Raw genomic sequence first — 15,251 nt, 5'->3', positions numbered from 1 at the left:
CTGGAAGTGAGTTCTTCAGCCAGTTTCAGTCTACTCTTTTGTCCTTCCAATGTTTCTGTCTCCATAATTGAATTGTTCATCTTCTGGATTTCTAATTGCTGTTTTTGTATGATTTCTAATAGTGTATTTATTTTGTTATTTTACTCTTGAATGATTTTTGTGAATTCTTCAAGGGTATTGTCTCTCTTTTCATTGCTTCTGTTTGTGGTTTCTCCTTGAGCTCTTAGTAGGTCCTGTATATATATATATATATCTTTTGAATTCCTTATCAAATAGTTCTATTGCTTGTTCTTCCTCAGGGAGATTTCCTAATTCTTTAGTTTGGACACTTGTTTCTACTATCTTGTCCTGGTTTTTTTTGGTTTGATATGAAGTTGTTTGTTGTTTCCTAGACATTTCAAAGTTGTTGTCTTTGTTAGTTATGTACTGATTTGTTTCACCTGGTTTTATGTTTCACTTTGTTTTAATATATCTGGAAGTGTGGAGCAGGTATATTTCTTTGGTTGTTTACTTGGCTGTAGTGGGTTGCTCTCTAGCTTTCTCTGTGTTGGTGGAATCAGTGGTGGGAATGTGGGTACAAGTCTCTGTTCATTGTGAAGGGGATTTCTAGTTGGGATGAGCAGATATTGTCCACCATCTCTCATTGATCCTGTGGTGCAGGAACTATTGGTGTTACTTGTCTGTTGGGTGAAATGGTTGTTGTAGTAGCTACAGCTGAGTAGTGAAGGGTTAGTATGTTCTTCTCATTGGATGATGCAAGGAAATAAGGAGAGATGAAAAGATAGAACAGAAATAGATGGCAGGATGATGCAGGAAAATAAGGAGAGATGAAAAGATAGAACAGAAATAGATGGCAAGAAATAGGGAAAAAGGAAAAATAATATAAGAAAAAAAGTGAAAACAAAAATGGATAGTGAGAGGAATGAAAATTTGGTGAAAATGAAAGAAGATGAGAGGCAATGGTGCAAATGACCAGATATAAAGGAAGAAAAATTGGGTAAGAAGATGGTAGAAAAATGAAGGAAAGATAATGTATTTAAGGAGGGCTCCCTCCAGTCATGTTTAGCCAATGGCCCTGGGAACTGGCCACTGTGGCAGAATCTGCTCACTCACTGGAGCACCCACACAGAAGCAAGGAGACTGGTGCAAGAAGCAACCCCCAGGGAAGAGAGAGCCAACACCATCTTTCTGTGTGTAGTGTGACATAATTCATGCAGTGATGCAGGTGTGGAGGACAGCAGAAGCCCCTGGTTGTATTTGGAGCAGTCTGCCAATGATGGAGTTCAGCTGTCAATCAGAGTCTTGCATTCAAATCTGCCAGCAGGATAAAGAACCACCCTCCTCCATGTGGATCCACAAGTCCTGGAACTCCAAGCCTCAGTTCCACTCTATGCTAAAAAGGGTTGCTAAGAATTGGACTTGAGCCCACTGCCATCTGTTCAATTTGGGGTTCTGTTTATTCAGAGAGAGTTTCTCTTACCTTTTCCTCACTTCCAGACTCCACAGCAGCTTGAGCTAAGGGAGTCCTGCTCCATTTCCCAGTAGGATCTTCATCCCCACTTGTGGCTTTAACTTACCTTGAAATACTCCTGGTGTGACTATTCTGTGTCTATTGCCTATAGGTTCCACCAAGTTTTTTTTCCTCCTCAACCACCTTTGTATTTCTAATGACTTCTCTTTGGCTCCACTGGCTGGGTGGGCTTTTAATTTTTCCCACTTGCTTAACCTGATCCCTTTGCTGTCTTCACTGGATCTAATGCTTTATCTTTTCATTAGCTGCTCATAAATCCAGTATCATTATTTGTATCTGTTTTAACTGAGTGTGGTGTAGTAAACTACATAGTGTGGCTTTTCCAGCCATAAATCTTTGTAAAATCCATGGTGGAATTTGCCATGAGCAACTACTAATTTATGATTTATTAGGTATACATTATAAACTCCATTTTTTTTTTTTTACTAGAGATGTAAACCTTAACAAAAAGATATCCAAGATTTTGATTTTTGGGGGTAGTTTATAATGTATACCTAATAAATCATAAATTAGCAGTTGCTAATGGCAAATTCCACCATGGAGTTTATAAACATTATAAATTTTAACTGATTGTTAAAGTTATCCACCTGGGGTATTTCTGTTGGGAGCAGCACAGAGTAATTTTCTGGGAATTTCACTCTCTCAGGTGTATAGAATTCTGATGTTGGGATTGGATAGTTTGGCCACTCTTCCAGGCTCAAAAGGAGCCCTCTTAGAGATAGAAGAAGTCTCTCTGACTGCTGGCTGAGAAAGATATGCTGCTGAGAGAAACGTGTTCCTAAGAGACACACACTTGATGAGAGTGAGCCGCGAGAGACACGCACTACTGAGAGACTGCTGGCTGTTAAGTGAGATGGCTGACTGCAAGGGACTCAGTGAATTTCTGAACTTGAATTGTAGCCTGTTGCTTCCCTCATAAACCCCATAATCTGTGACTTCTGTGTGGTCACTTCAGTGAATTATCAAACTCAGCAAAGAAGTGGTGGGTGCTGCGGGAGGAGCTGTTGGTGAAAGGGATAGAGGGAGGCAGCATGTCTGGCCTCACAGGAATAGGCCTTGGGCTACTGATGGTGATTCTGTCTCCCTCTTGTGGGGTTAGAGGAAGTCAGAAGATGCAGCTTCCTCCCCTTGGGCACTGAGTTTCTCAAAATCTTTGTTGACAGAGGGATTTTGCACATGATCCGTTAGTAGGATGTCATCTTAATTCCCTCACAAGAGTTGGAATTGAGTACTTCTATTTGATCATCAATTCATGTCAGAAAAATAAATCACTGTGAGGGCATGCTTCCCCAAGTAAGTAAGTGGAAATATCATAAAAATGTAAGTAATAACCTTTATTGAATCTCAAGGGCATTTATGTTTATACATTGACAAATTTATTCAATATATATATAAATATGAGTCGGGTCCGACTCGACGGCACATAACAACAACAACAACAACATATATATAAAGTTCTTTCATATTCTAATATTTTTCAATGCAGAAATACTGTAAATTAATAATCAAAAGAAATGAATACCAGTTAGAAATAAATATGTCTGAAGATGAGAAAGATTTTTGCTAGAGATGTAAACCTTAACAAAAAGATATCCAAGGTTTTGATTTTTTGGGGGTAGTTTATAATGTATACCTAATAAATCATAAATTAGCAGATACTCAGTAAATGCTAAGTCAGTTTCAACTTTTGTTTCACTTTTCTTACAGCAACAATGGGAAATAGCTTTCAGAAGTGGTAAAAACTAACAGTAAATGACCCATTGTTGTCAAGTTGATTCACACTCACAGTAATCCTATAACAAACACAGAGCAGAACTGTCCCAGGGGGTTTCCAAGGCTATAAAATTTTATGAGAAGAAGACTACCTCATCTTTTTCCCATGGAGAAGCTGGTGAGTTCAAACCACCATCTTTTGGTTGGCAGCTAAGTGCTTAACCACTACGCCACCAGGTCTCCCCTTAACAGTAAATGTTCAGCATTATTTCAAAGAAATAAAATGCTTAAAAGTTCTAGAAATAAGTTTCCAGAGGATGGCAAACACTTAACTGCTTAAGAATCTTCAGCCTTGTCTGGCAGGATGTTGCTGTCAAATTTAAGGTGCATGGCAAAGATGAAGGCAGTTCCATTTTTCAAAGCAACTTTGAAGCTCTTAATGATATATATACATTTCATGAAAATATGAGCCTTAGTGTAATGGTCTGATCTCTTTAGACAGATGGAACTTATTTGTGTTCTACATGACTGTACCCTAGAACTTCAGACTTAAGATGTTTGTCATAAATATAGGTAATCTATTATTTTATGAGGGATACTAAATCTTAACCTCTTGGATATGAATAGATGTATGCTAAATTTATGATGGTGCTTGTCTATAAATGACAGACACTGCCAAAGCAGAAAACTATCCTTTCTTCTACTCAACAGCACAAGGTCCTGTTGCTAGAGACAGAAAGGAAGGAAGAGGCAGTTAAGAAGACCTTGCTGGTTACTCAATGGAGTCCTGTGGCAGTCAGCGGAAATGAGAAGTCATCATTTGGAAAACTTGGCCCCATTTGTAACAACACATAAAAATTATGAAACACACAGGGGAACCCATAAAAATGACAAGGCGAGGGTCTTCATTTGTATTCTTGGCAGAAAAACTCTTCAGCAAAATTGAAAATATGCTTACATAAGGCAACAGGGTGACCATAAAAATCTGAGCTGCAGCCTTCCAGGCAACTCATCTTCTCATTGGTAACTGCTGTGGATTCACATCTGAGGAATTGCCTCCATGCGAAAGCCCAGTAGTTGGAGAACCAAAATGAGCTGCTTTGCGGGATCCTGCCCTCTCTTTCCCTTTCCCTTTTGTGACACTACCATCTCACAGTCTCTGTCACTCATGGGTATCAGATAAAAGAAAGAAAGCCCCCAAGTTTACAAGATTGTGACTTTCAGATGGAATGATTCAAAATGCTACTGAAAATGTGGACGATGTTAACAGAAACCCAACTGTACCCCTTTAAGAGGCAGTTCAAGGCTTTTGCCATATTGGCCATGCCCTTTCCCAGAATTAACCTCTATCTCAGTGCATATATTTGGCTCTACATATGTAAACCCCACAATTGTCAAGCTGGAGCTTTCAGAACGTTTGTCATTTGCCATTTACTTGAAATGAATCTTTTTATTCAAACTTGCCCTTGAAAAGATCTGTTACTGCTCAAGCTTTATTCTATCACAACATAAATGCTACAGACAACCTACTGCATAGGAACAAAAGCTTATATATAAAACAAAGCCTGACTAGCTTTTTATTTCACTACCACAGCTCCTACCAATAAAGTATTAATAGTAAGCAATTGAAAAGCTTTGATGGTCCTACTCACTAATTCTAAAAATGTGGTTTAGTGGTTTCTGATTTTGCCTCTTGGGATACTTGCATTTACTCTTCTTTGTCAGAGAAGTAATGGGGATAATGGGAGAAACACAGAAAGAGAAGCCCTGAGGAAGTTCCTATTGTGATTCCAGTGGGATTTGAGCTGTGCGACCTCACGCAAGCCTTGCAACCATCCCAAGACCCAGGTTCTTTATAGTTACTATATTTTTGGGAGCAGCTCAAAGGTGGCACTATATTATAATTTCTCTTTGTATTCCTAATATCTAATGCAGTTAAAAAAATCAGTAGGGTACAAGCTCTTTGTGGGAAAACAACAACAAAATCTTTCTGTTCATTGTTATACCCCAGTGTCTAGCAAATAGACTCATTTAGCATAGTTAACATAGAGTTGTTGAGTTAATGAATGAATATCCAGTTTGTTGCATGAATGAATAAAAAATGGATATTAATTTCTGACCTACCTGTCTGACAAGGATCTCTGGCACTGTGGTTAAAGCATTCGGCTGCTAACCAAAATGTCAGCCCCTCTGTGGAAGAAAGGTGAGGCAATGTTCTTCCTTAAAGATTTATAGCCTTGGAAATCCTATGGAGCAGTTCTACTCTGTCACATAGGGTCTCTATGAGTCAAAATCGACTCAATGGCAGTGGGTTCATTTTTTTGTTTTTTGTTTATTTATCTGACAGGGTTGTTGTGAGAGTCACACAAGAACAAATACATGACTCAATTTTGTAAACAAATCCTATTGTAAGCTTATCTTATTATATTTCAAGCAGAAAATGCTGGTTCCCTCATCTTTGTTCTTAATTGCCTTTATAAACGTACCTATAGCATTTTGAATCAGTCCATCTGCTTGTCATATGTTTAGACAGCCCCTGAGTAAAAGCTGTTCAGCTCTAAATAGCTTTATATATTTTGAAATATTTATTTTCCCCATCTTGATCATTAATATCACAAAAAATCCAGTGCTAAAGCCTAAACATATGGACCATTAGGTTAACTATAAAAACATGCTATTATTTTAGAGAAAATAAGGATTTTCGAAGGCTTTGTAATTTTTGAAACTGCCGAGTCGATTTTGACTCATAACAACCCTATAGGACAGAGTAGAATTTCCCCATAGGGTTTCCAAGTCTGTAAATCTTCAAAGAAACAGACTGCTACATTTTTTCTTGCAGAGAATCTGGTGGGTTTAAACAGTGGAACTTTTGGTTCACAGCCAAGTGCTTTAAGCATTGAATGTTTTAAGTTGTTAAATGCTGTCACTAAAGGGCCTGCAATTTGGTGTATTGGGCATATTATTCCATGGAATTGTGTTGTCATCTGGCATTATGACATTTGAACTCCAGGGAGAAATTCAGTAGAGTGTCTAGCCAATATGTTCTAGCCATCTTCCTGAAGCTGCCTAATGTCTACTGTGTTTTGACCCCAATTCTCCCAAAGAACATTTCTCCTTCCTTCCATCATGTTTCGAACTCTCACTGACTCATCATTAGTTGGGACAGATCCTAGGAGACCATGAAAGTATTCCTTTGGATTTTACGTTTAATTCCATCCCAACTTCTAACAGAGTGAACAGGATAGCTATCTTACTTAAATGTCTTCTGTAAAACATCTTTCTTTATTTTTCACTCATGTTGTTAGAGTTCCTTATAATAAATGAAATTCCTGCTATTGTCTTTTTAATTCATTTTGTTTACTGACCTGAGAAGAAACCCAACAAAATAAAAAACTTGCCATGATATCTTAGAATTTTTATATATGATAGAATATATTATAATAAATCTCTTTGTATCATATAGATTTGGATACAGCATGAACCAAATTTTCTCTCTAAATGTAATACAAAAGAGGCAAGTGGTGGTTGCCCCAAGACAGGGATTTCCGAGCTCTTGGGAGATTGTCAGTTCACTTAGAATAGTTTACACTCTCAAGGAGCAGAATGAGGCCATATGTGGATCCCATGCTCCTTGTCAGATACCCTGAGGTAAAGCTTTGCCTTGAGTGATGGTAAATCCCAGGATGCTGTTCTCTGAGAAACTCCCTTCCTTAACACTTAAGTTATTTTCTCTTCCTTAAAATTTGTCCTCATCATGGGAGATTGCAGTCAATGTCATGAGACAAGGTTTATGTTGAACCGCAATACAGAAGATGAATTTGGTCTGTAAACTTTCACCCAAATGACAATAATTTTTTTTTTTTTTAAATATCCTCATCAAACAACTATCAGTTGCTAAGCTATTGATGCTAAAACATGAGAATGGAAATTGAGTTAGTCAACCCTGTGCATGCTGTGAATGCCTGGATATTTGAAATCTGGCAGCTAAGACATCAAGTAATGAATATTTTAACTTTCGAGTCAAGTATCTAAGAATCACACGGATATTGCTCATGGCTGCTTGACCTCTTCATTCAGAAGAAAAAGATCAATGCTAGAGAATTTCAGTCTCCTAAGAACTGCCAATCAACCATGAATTTTTACTGTGACTGTTACTCTAACTTCTGGCTGGATCCTTGTGGGCAATGTTGTCTGAAATAAAACATTTCAGTCAATTAAGTTTCACAGTAACCATTCCTCTTCCCACTATCTTCTTTATATCCCATCTAGATCATGTCTGCTGTTCTTCTAAAACAGGGTTTTATGTGAAATGAAAGCAAGGTGTCAACAAAAGTCTCTGACTCTGACAAAGCTGTGGGAGATTTTTAAGGATTTGGAAATAGGTGGTTAACACCAGGTTATATATTACATTGTTCAGTCCAGAATTGTGATCTGAACAAAGTTTCTAATTGTCCAACTTGAAAATTCTATAAACTATGTGGGAATTCTTGTTGAGAAGCTAGGATTCATTTGAAGGTGACAAAAGAACATATGTCTATTTAGCAAATACAACCAACTTTATTTTTAAATGCTGTCATCTTTCAATAACTTTGGCATTGCTTTTGTGGCTATAATAAAACAAATAAAAATGTTTCATTAGTATTAATATTTATATAAAACATGGGAAATACAACTAAATAATTTTCATGGCCCAAGAAAACAAGTTACCAAATAATTTATGCATATTTTGAATAAGGAAACATGGAAAATTTGGTAACTCCAAAATACAGAGCATTTCTATTACTTCTAGTCCAAATATGGTGGTGAGTGAGGTCAGTACTGCTAGACCACAGCTACTCTGGGTGGTGGATAGGGAAGTGTCAGAGGAAACAGAGAATAAAGGATTAGAGACTACCTTAGATCCACTGGGAGACCCTGCATGGTTCAGATGGTTAATGTTCAGCTACCAACCTAAAGGTTGGCAGTTTAAATCCACTCATAAGAAAATTGGAAGGGAGGCTTGGTGATCTCCTTTCAAAAGCTCACAGCCACTGAAAACTCTATGGGGTGCAGTTCTCCTCTGTCACACATGGAGTTGCCAGGGGGTGGAATTGACAGAAACTGGTCTGAGTTTTGGTTTTCAAATCTACTGAAGAAGAGACATTGTGGAAATTTGTTTTCCTTTCTTCCCACTCTTACACCACAGGGTTTGTTTAGATTTCAGTTCATTTCTTGTCTGAGTCAGAGTTGACTTGATGGCAGTGGGTTTGATTTTATACGTGATCCAAGAATGCAGTAGTTAAGTGCTCCACTACTAACCAAAAGGTTAGTGGTTCAAACCCACACCATGGGAGAAAATGTGGCAGTCCACTTCCATAAAGAATATAGCCTTGGAAACCTTATGAGACAGTTCTACTCTGTCCCACTGAGTGACTATGAGTCAGAATCGACAACAAGAGTGCATTTGTACTTAACCCTAGTGTGTTCCTATTGCTCAGCAGGCAGAGACAACTGTTTAGGAAGTTTCTCTGAGCACTGGCTAGCATTAGAGTGCTGGAATACAAGCTTTGCATCATTAAAGTCTATTTCAACAGATACTCATTGGGCACATTGTAGGCATAGGTATCCTGTAATTGTAACCTGTACTTTCTATTTCAGTTCTTCACTCCTTCCTTAGCTCTCTAATCATTGACTTTTCCTTCTACTTTCTTTCTTCATCTCCCACACCTTTCCTTCTCTCTTTAGTTATCTTCTGTTCTTTCATTGATTCTTCTCTCATTGATCCTTCCTCGTCTTGATTTTTAACTCGCTTTTCTACTTACTATTTTACTACTTTCCCTATAACAAACTCAATTCCAAATATTAATTTGATATTTTAAGTGGAGTATTAAGCACACACTATGGCAATGCTGCAACATTTACAGGACCCACCAACTATGCTATTAGCTCAAGTCACAAAATAAGCTCAAAGAATGGAGTGGAGCTATTTTTTATCATTATTATTTTATCATTTTAGTTATAAGTATTGCTGGATCATAATTCAGGTAATATAAACCTTTGACAGAGTATTGTTTCATAGAAGCAGCAATACCCTATAGAAAATGAAACCAGGCAGGAAATCGGGAGATAATCAATCCTACTCTTCCAAACACTGAGTAACCTTCAGCAAATAACTGCCACAGGGTGTGCATAAGCCATGGTTGGCTCTTTTGTAAAACAGAGATAGTATTTGATCTTAATATCTGACAGAGATGGGCTAAAGATTAATTAGGTAATGTAGATTTAAAAGTTCTGTTCTTTAGAAGTGGAGAAGTGCTATGTAATAATCCAGTATTTGTTATTATCTGCTCCTAAGATAACATGACTTACTGATTCTATCACACAAAGAACAAAAAGTCTTTACTACTAAATTTTGGTTAGCTCTCTTTTTCTAAGCTGCTGAGATTTTGGAACAAGCATATATGGAACATAACCAATAATAATCCCTTCCTACACAGTCTCTTTGTATGAATAGGTTTTTCTGAACTTTCTTCCTATAGTAATGGATTAACTTTTCTCTAAAGGCCCTTGGCAGACACAGCAAAGTATTCTTAAGCTTTGGCCTCCAATTTACAAAGATACAGAGAGCAGAAGAGGATCAGAAGTATATGTGTGTCTGTGTGTGTGTGTTCTTTTTCCAACAACAGAAAGGTCCCTCTAGAGATAGTTAGACACAAGGAAAAGGGACATAGTCTCTTAATCTCCTTTAACAGACACTGTTCTTCAATTAGCTACCAAAACAAGATGACATATCCATCATGGGCTCTGAGGGGGCAGGGCAGATATTAGAATGCGAAAGACCATTAAGCATCTAATTTCATGGTATTTGTGCTAGAAAAATGATTGTTTTTCCTTTCCGCTGAATCATTCAGTTTGAATCTACTCAGAAGATGGCTGATTACCTGAGACAATGAAATATAGACTCTTCTTAGGAGGCACTTCCACTAGTAGCTTGTTTCCAATTACATAAAGTTGTTCTGTTAGTCAGTTCAAAACTGTGTAAATAATTCCCTCAAAATCTTTGAGTTCCTTTGTAATTCTGAGAGGAACTCTACAAAAGTCTTCAAGAATCAAAATCTTCTATTATTGAACACATCCCCATATTCATTTAGGAATGCTTTTCTCTCAGAAAACTTTACCCTTTGCCCCTCCACTCCCCTACTAGGGTAAGAAAATATAAAAATGCCTACTAGTGAACAAGTTTTAAGAATTCCTTTACTGAAAAATATCTCTTGTGTTAATTTAACATAAAAGGAATAGAAAGGAGTAATAATTCACTCAGTATTTTAAATCTGTTTCCTGATTTTTATCTAAACACATTATGACCAAGTAGCTTCCACTTCTACAAGCATATATACTTAAATATATAAATATATATTTACACATACACACACACATATATATACTTAATGTATATATTTAACAACACAGAATGGAAACATATCAAATGCTTAGATTCCATGCAACACAAAGCACTTCCTTTGGAAACATATTAATATTACGAAAAACAAATCATGGCGAGTAGCATGCAACAACTGTGAGGGAAAAATGAGGGTGGGGCAAGGGGACAGGAGGAACACAGAGAATGTAAAGAACAAAAAGTGTCATTGACCTGATTTGTCAGAGCTGTTGCCTGTGATTGGAGTGATGGAGCAGCTGGGATTAGCCTTTGCGCTGTCCTTGGAAGAAACCATTTTGGGTTTATTTTTCGTTGCCTCTAGTGCTTTGACCTTCTTGGCATGTTTACTTCCTTTGTAGTGGGCCTCGGCCTGGCTCTACAAAGGAGAACAAATCAGGCTCATTTTTTGCTACTTACAAACACCACAATGGATGATCATGCAGGAAAAAATACATTCAATCATAGGCACCACAGACATTTACAACTCATTGCTCAACTACGCTTTTGGCATTTAATCAAGTAGTATATCAGCATCAAAGAGATTTTAGCATAATATAACCCCCTATGTAAGATGAAATACAACTTTAAAAAGCAAACATTACAAAAATGGACAATAGGGATAGGGCAAAATTGTCACAAATGTGGGCTTTGCCATCAGTGCCCTCCCACCACTGCCCTGTTTGTGTTACTTTTCAAACATTTGGCCTTCATGGACCTCAGATTGGCTGACAGCGAGCTCCTTGAATGTCCTACCACAGCACAACCACCTATACAAAAAAAAAAACAAACCAAACTCATTGCCGTTGAGTCGGGTCCAACTTATAGTGACCCCTCTTTGGGTTTCCAAGGTAGTACCACTGCAGTAGATTGCCCAATCTTCCTTCCCAGGAGTGGCTGGTGGGTTTGAACAGCCAGGATTCTGGTTAGCAGTCAAATGCCTTGGCACTACACCACCAGAGCTCCTTAACCACCTATAACCATCCTATTTTTCCTCCCTTCAGTGAAAAACTTATCTGTCCTGTATCTAATTCCTGCACTTTGCTCTAAGACCAAATGACCTGATAAAGCAGCACGTTAATAGATGTTGTTGTTATGTGCCCTTGAGTCAATTCTGACTTATAGGGTCCTATGTGTCAGAGTATAATCTCCCCATAGGGTTTCCTAAACCATAATCTTTATATAGTAGATTGTCAGTTTTTTCCTCTAGCAGAGTGGCTGTGTGGGTTTGAACTGTCAACTTTTCTGCTTGTAGCTGAGCACTTAACCACTGTGTTACCAGGATCCTTTAACTGATGCTAGTGAGTGGAAACAGCACAACATTCATGAGATCTCTACATGCTCCTCATGTGCCATTCCAGTTCCAAGAACAGATATTATGAGCTACGAAGGAAGTAGGGACAATCCTTGTTTTGGATCTTGGATGTGAGTCTACAGTCAAAACAATTAATGTTCAATTAATTTATACAAAGCATCATGGCAGGTAGAACTGTGACTTCAACACTACATCAGAAGGAAGAAAAAGAGAAAGAAAAGTGATTATTAAAAATTTCCAAAGGACAAGAATAAATTACAGGAAATGGAGAAAACATTTCAACAATTTATTGATGTCTGCAAACTTTCTCTCTACCTAAAGAGCAAGGCTTCTCTCTTTTGGTGTCTAGTACTAATATACACATTAACAAAGAATCTAAGTATATTCATTCAATTTTATTTTAAATATGCACTGAAAATATGTACATGCATTTTGTAAACAAATACATATTATATGGCATATTGTTGTTGTTGTTTGCCATCGAGTCGGCCCCGACTCATAGAGACCCCTACTTGGGTTTCCGAGGCAGTATCACTACAGAAGTAGGAATGCCCAACCTTCCTTCCGAGGAGTGGCTGGTGGGTTTGAACCGCCAGCCTTCTGGTTAGCAGTCAAGTGCCTTAGCCACTATGCTACCAGAGCTCCCATATGGCATATTAGCTAAGCTATAAAAGTGAAATGAACAGTAAATCTAGCATATAAAATTAGTTTCTGTTAGAGGATTTCTAAAGAAATACAGTAACACCTGTAAAAGCTGGAAACTATATAATGTGGAAACCTGTTACAGAAGGAAAAAAAATTTTCCCACTAATAGAGAGCAATAGAAAAGTGGTAAGACTGCACCCTGTCAAAGGCAGAAAACTTGTGAGACCCAGAAAAACAAGCCAGTCCTGTCAAATTTCGGCTCTTCCAGGTTTCACTGTAATAACTTTTCTGTATATCAGTTTTCTTTCTGATAACACTACGTGACTGAAGATGATTATACTTTTCCATAGCAAACAGAAAACAGGTAGTATATGTGTATGTGTGTGTTCAGGTGGAAGTGACGATGGACAGAATGGGCCCTCTGACTTTACGGACAGGCATAGATTGAATTAGGACCCCCAAAATATGTGGTAGCATCCTAATCCTGATACCAGTGGATGTAATCCTATTTGGGAATAGTTTTATCTGTTATGTTAATTAGAGTATATCTGAGTAAGGTGGATTCTAAATCTAAACGCTTTTGAGAGCAGATTAGACACAACACACACAGGAGGAAAACAGATGCCAAGTGAATATTATCTGTCAGCCAAGGAAGGTATTGACACAACTGAGATTCTGATTTGGAATTTTAGCCTCCACAACTGTTAAGAAAATAAATTTCTTTTCTTTAAAGCCAGCCATTTCTAGTATTTCTGTTATCTTAGCTCTAGGAACTTCAGACGGGGTCAATGATGCTTCATCCATACACGCGGTGACAGGTTCAATGCAGATCCATGTATCTGCAATGGTGAACTAGCACAGTAAAACACATGGCGGAGGAGGAGATCAACAACAACAAAGATGACAAAAGCAGAATGGTATTAATGGAGACATCCTAAAGTTAGTAACATTGACTTGAGGTTTGATGAAAGGGATAATATGAATTGGTAGAGAAAAGCACATTTCTGATAAGAAGTAGGCTTCAAGAAAGGACTGTAGTTGACTGCCGTATAGTAAGAGGAATAGCTGGAAAGGAGCTCATGTGGGTCTCTTGGTAGAATATCTTCAATATGAGGCCAAGGAACCTGAATGTGCTACTCTGTGGAGTAAGGGATTATTGAGATGAGATTCTCAAGCAGGGGCACAATGGTGTAACTTTTAAATGGGGGAGATTTCTACAACAGCTATTTATTATTTGTTGATAGAATACTAAAGAGAAAAGACAATATAAATGGTACCAGGGAGAAATATAACCTTGAGGTAAATCATGGAGAGTATGAATATAATTTTTTTTTTTTTTTAAAAATCTCCTAATTAGAATACATTTGTCAATTTCTTGAAGTGTTGGTGAGTCCTTCTGCCCTTTGCTCCAACAGAAGCATTTCAGTTCTAACTACTAGATAGCAAGTCCTCTCTCAACAAGCCATGGTTAGACTAAGCCACCTAAAGCTAACTTGAGGGTGTTACTGGAGTGTTTCTTCTGAGTTCTCCACTGGATCTGCTCCAGCTCACCAGGCACATGTGGCTTTGCTCTCAGCTGACATTCATCCATATTTGGTCCAGCAACACTGGTGATGTTGAGCACCATTTGAATGCCTGCATCACTTCCAGTTCTTGGTGGAGAGTAAACTCATTTTACTCTGAGTTCCTGAATGATGCTGACAAACTTGCTCATGTTGAATATACCTAATGCAATCACAAATCTCAAAGGTTCACGAAGTGAGCATTATACCCATGCATTTGCTCTCCCACCTGAACTGAAGCTGGATGATAAATTAACAACACATTCTGTCTTTCAGTATTCCTTGGCTCTGTTGTGCTATTTCTTATGGAGTGCAAAGCAGTTAGGAAAACAATATGTTGTGTTGGTAGTAGTGTAATCTAGTGACAGGTTTTACTTCTGCATTACAATTGAAGATATATCAGTGGTTTTCCTGGTTTATAACTCAAGGTCTGTAGCCCTGTACTGATTGTACACAGTTCCTAACTTCCTAAATGCCTTTTAATGAAGAATTTTTTTATATCACAATTGACTTATCATGGCTATTATTTGGTTTGCTCATGGAATTTTCACGATGTTCTGACTATCAAGTTGGAAAAAAAAAAATCCCAAGAAGGGAGAAAAGTATAACATTATTTTTAAGTCATTTATTTATTACCATCTAAGTATAGGAGTCGGGGCCGACTCGATGGCAAATAACAACAACAACAACAACAAGTATAGTTAAAGTCTGGGATCACTGGTGGCATAGTGCCTAAGACATATGATTGCTAACCAGAAGGATGGCAGTTCAAACCCATCAGCCATTTCTCAGAAGGAAGACTGAGCAATCTACTTCCATAGTGATAACGATTTGGAGTCGAATCGACTTGAGGGCAGTGAGTGTGGTGTTTTTTCAATAGTTAAACTAGCTAATACAGTTGGATGAATACAAATTAAGAAAATGTACAAATAAAAATTTAAAAACTGAAAATGTGGAGGCGGGGCAAGATGGCAGACTAGGCAGAAGGATTGCACAGACCCTCTTCAACAAAGAAAAGGGAAACCAATTAACACAGACACAGAAGATAATCTTGGACCTCTGAGCCTTGAA

General features: G+C 37.8%; 1 protein-coding gene across 1 annotated transcript in view; it reads right to left on the bottom strand.

Moving 5' to 3' along the window:
- The window catches only part of ZNF385B (zinc finger protein 385B), a 485,706-nt gene that overhangs the window by 38,065 nt on the left and 432,390 nt on the right, over window positions 1–15,251 (bottom strand). The window contains exon 5 of the mRNA XM_042780392.1: window positions 10,875–11,037. Within this exon, the coding sequence (XP_042636326.1) occupies window positions 10,875–11,037 (163 nt within the window). The remainder of the gene's footprint in view (window positions 1–10,874; window positions 11,038–15,251) is intronic.

The sequence above is a fragment of the Orycteropus afer genome, unplaced genomic scaffold (genome assembly GCF_000298275.1).
Source record: "Orycteropus afer afer isolate SDZICR_OR568_19922 unplaced genomic scaffold, OryAfe1.0 scaffold00001, whole genome shotgun sequence".
Classification (NCBI taxonomy): Eukaryota; Metazoa; Chordata; class Mammalia; order Tubulidentata; family Orycteropodidae; genus Orycteropus; species Orycteropus afer.
Note: the sequence above shows the minus strand (reverse complement) of the source record. Positions and strands in the feature narration are given on the sequence as shown.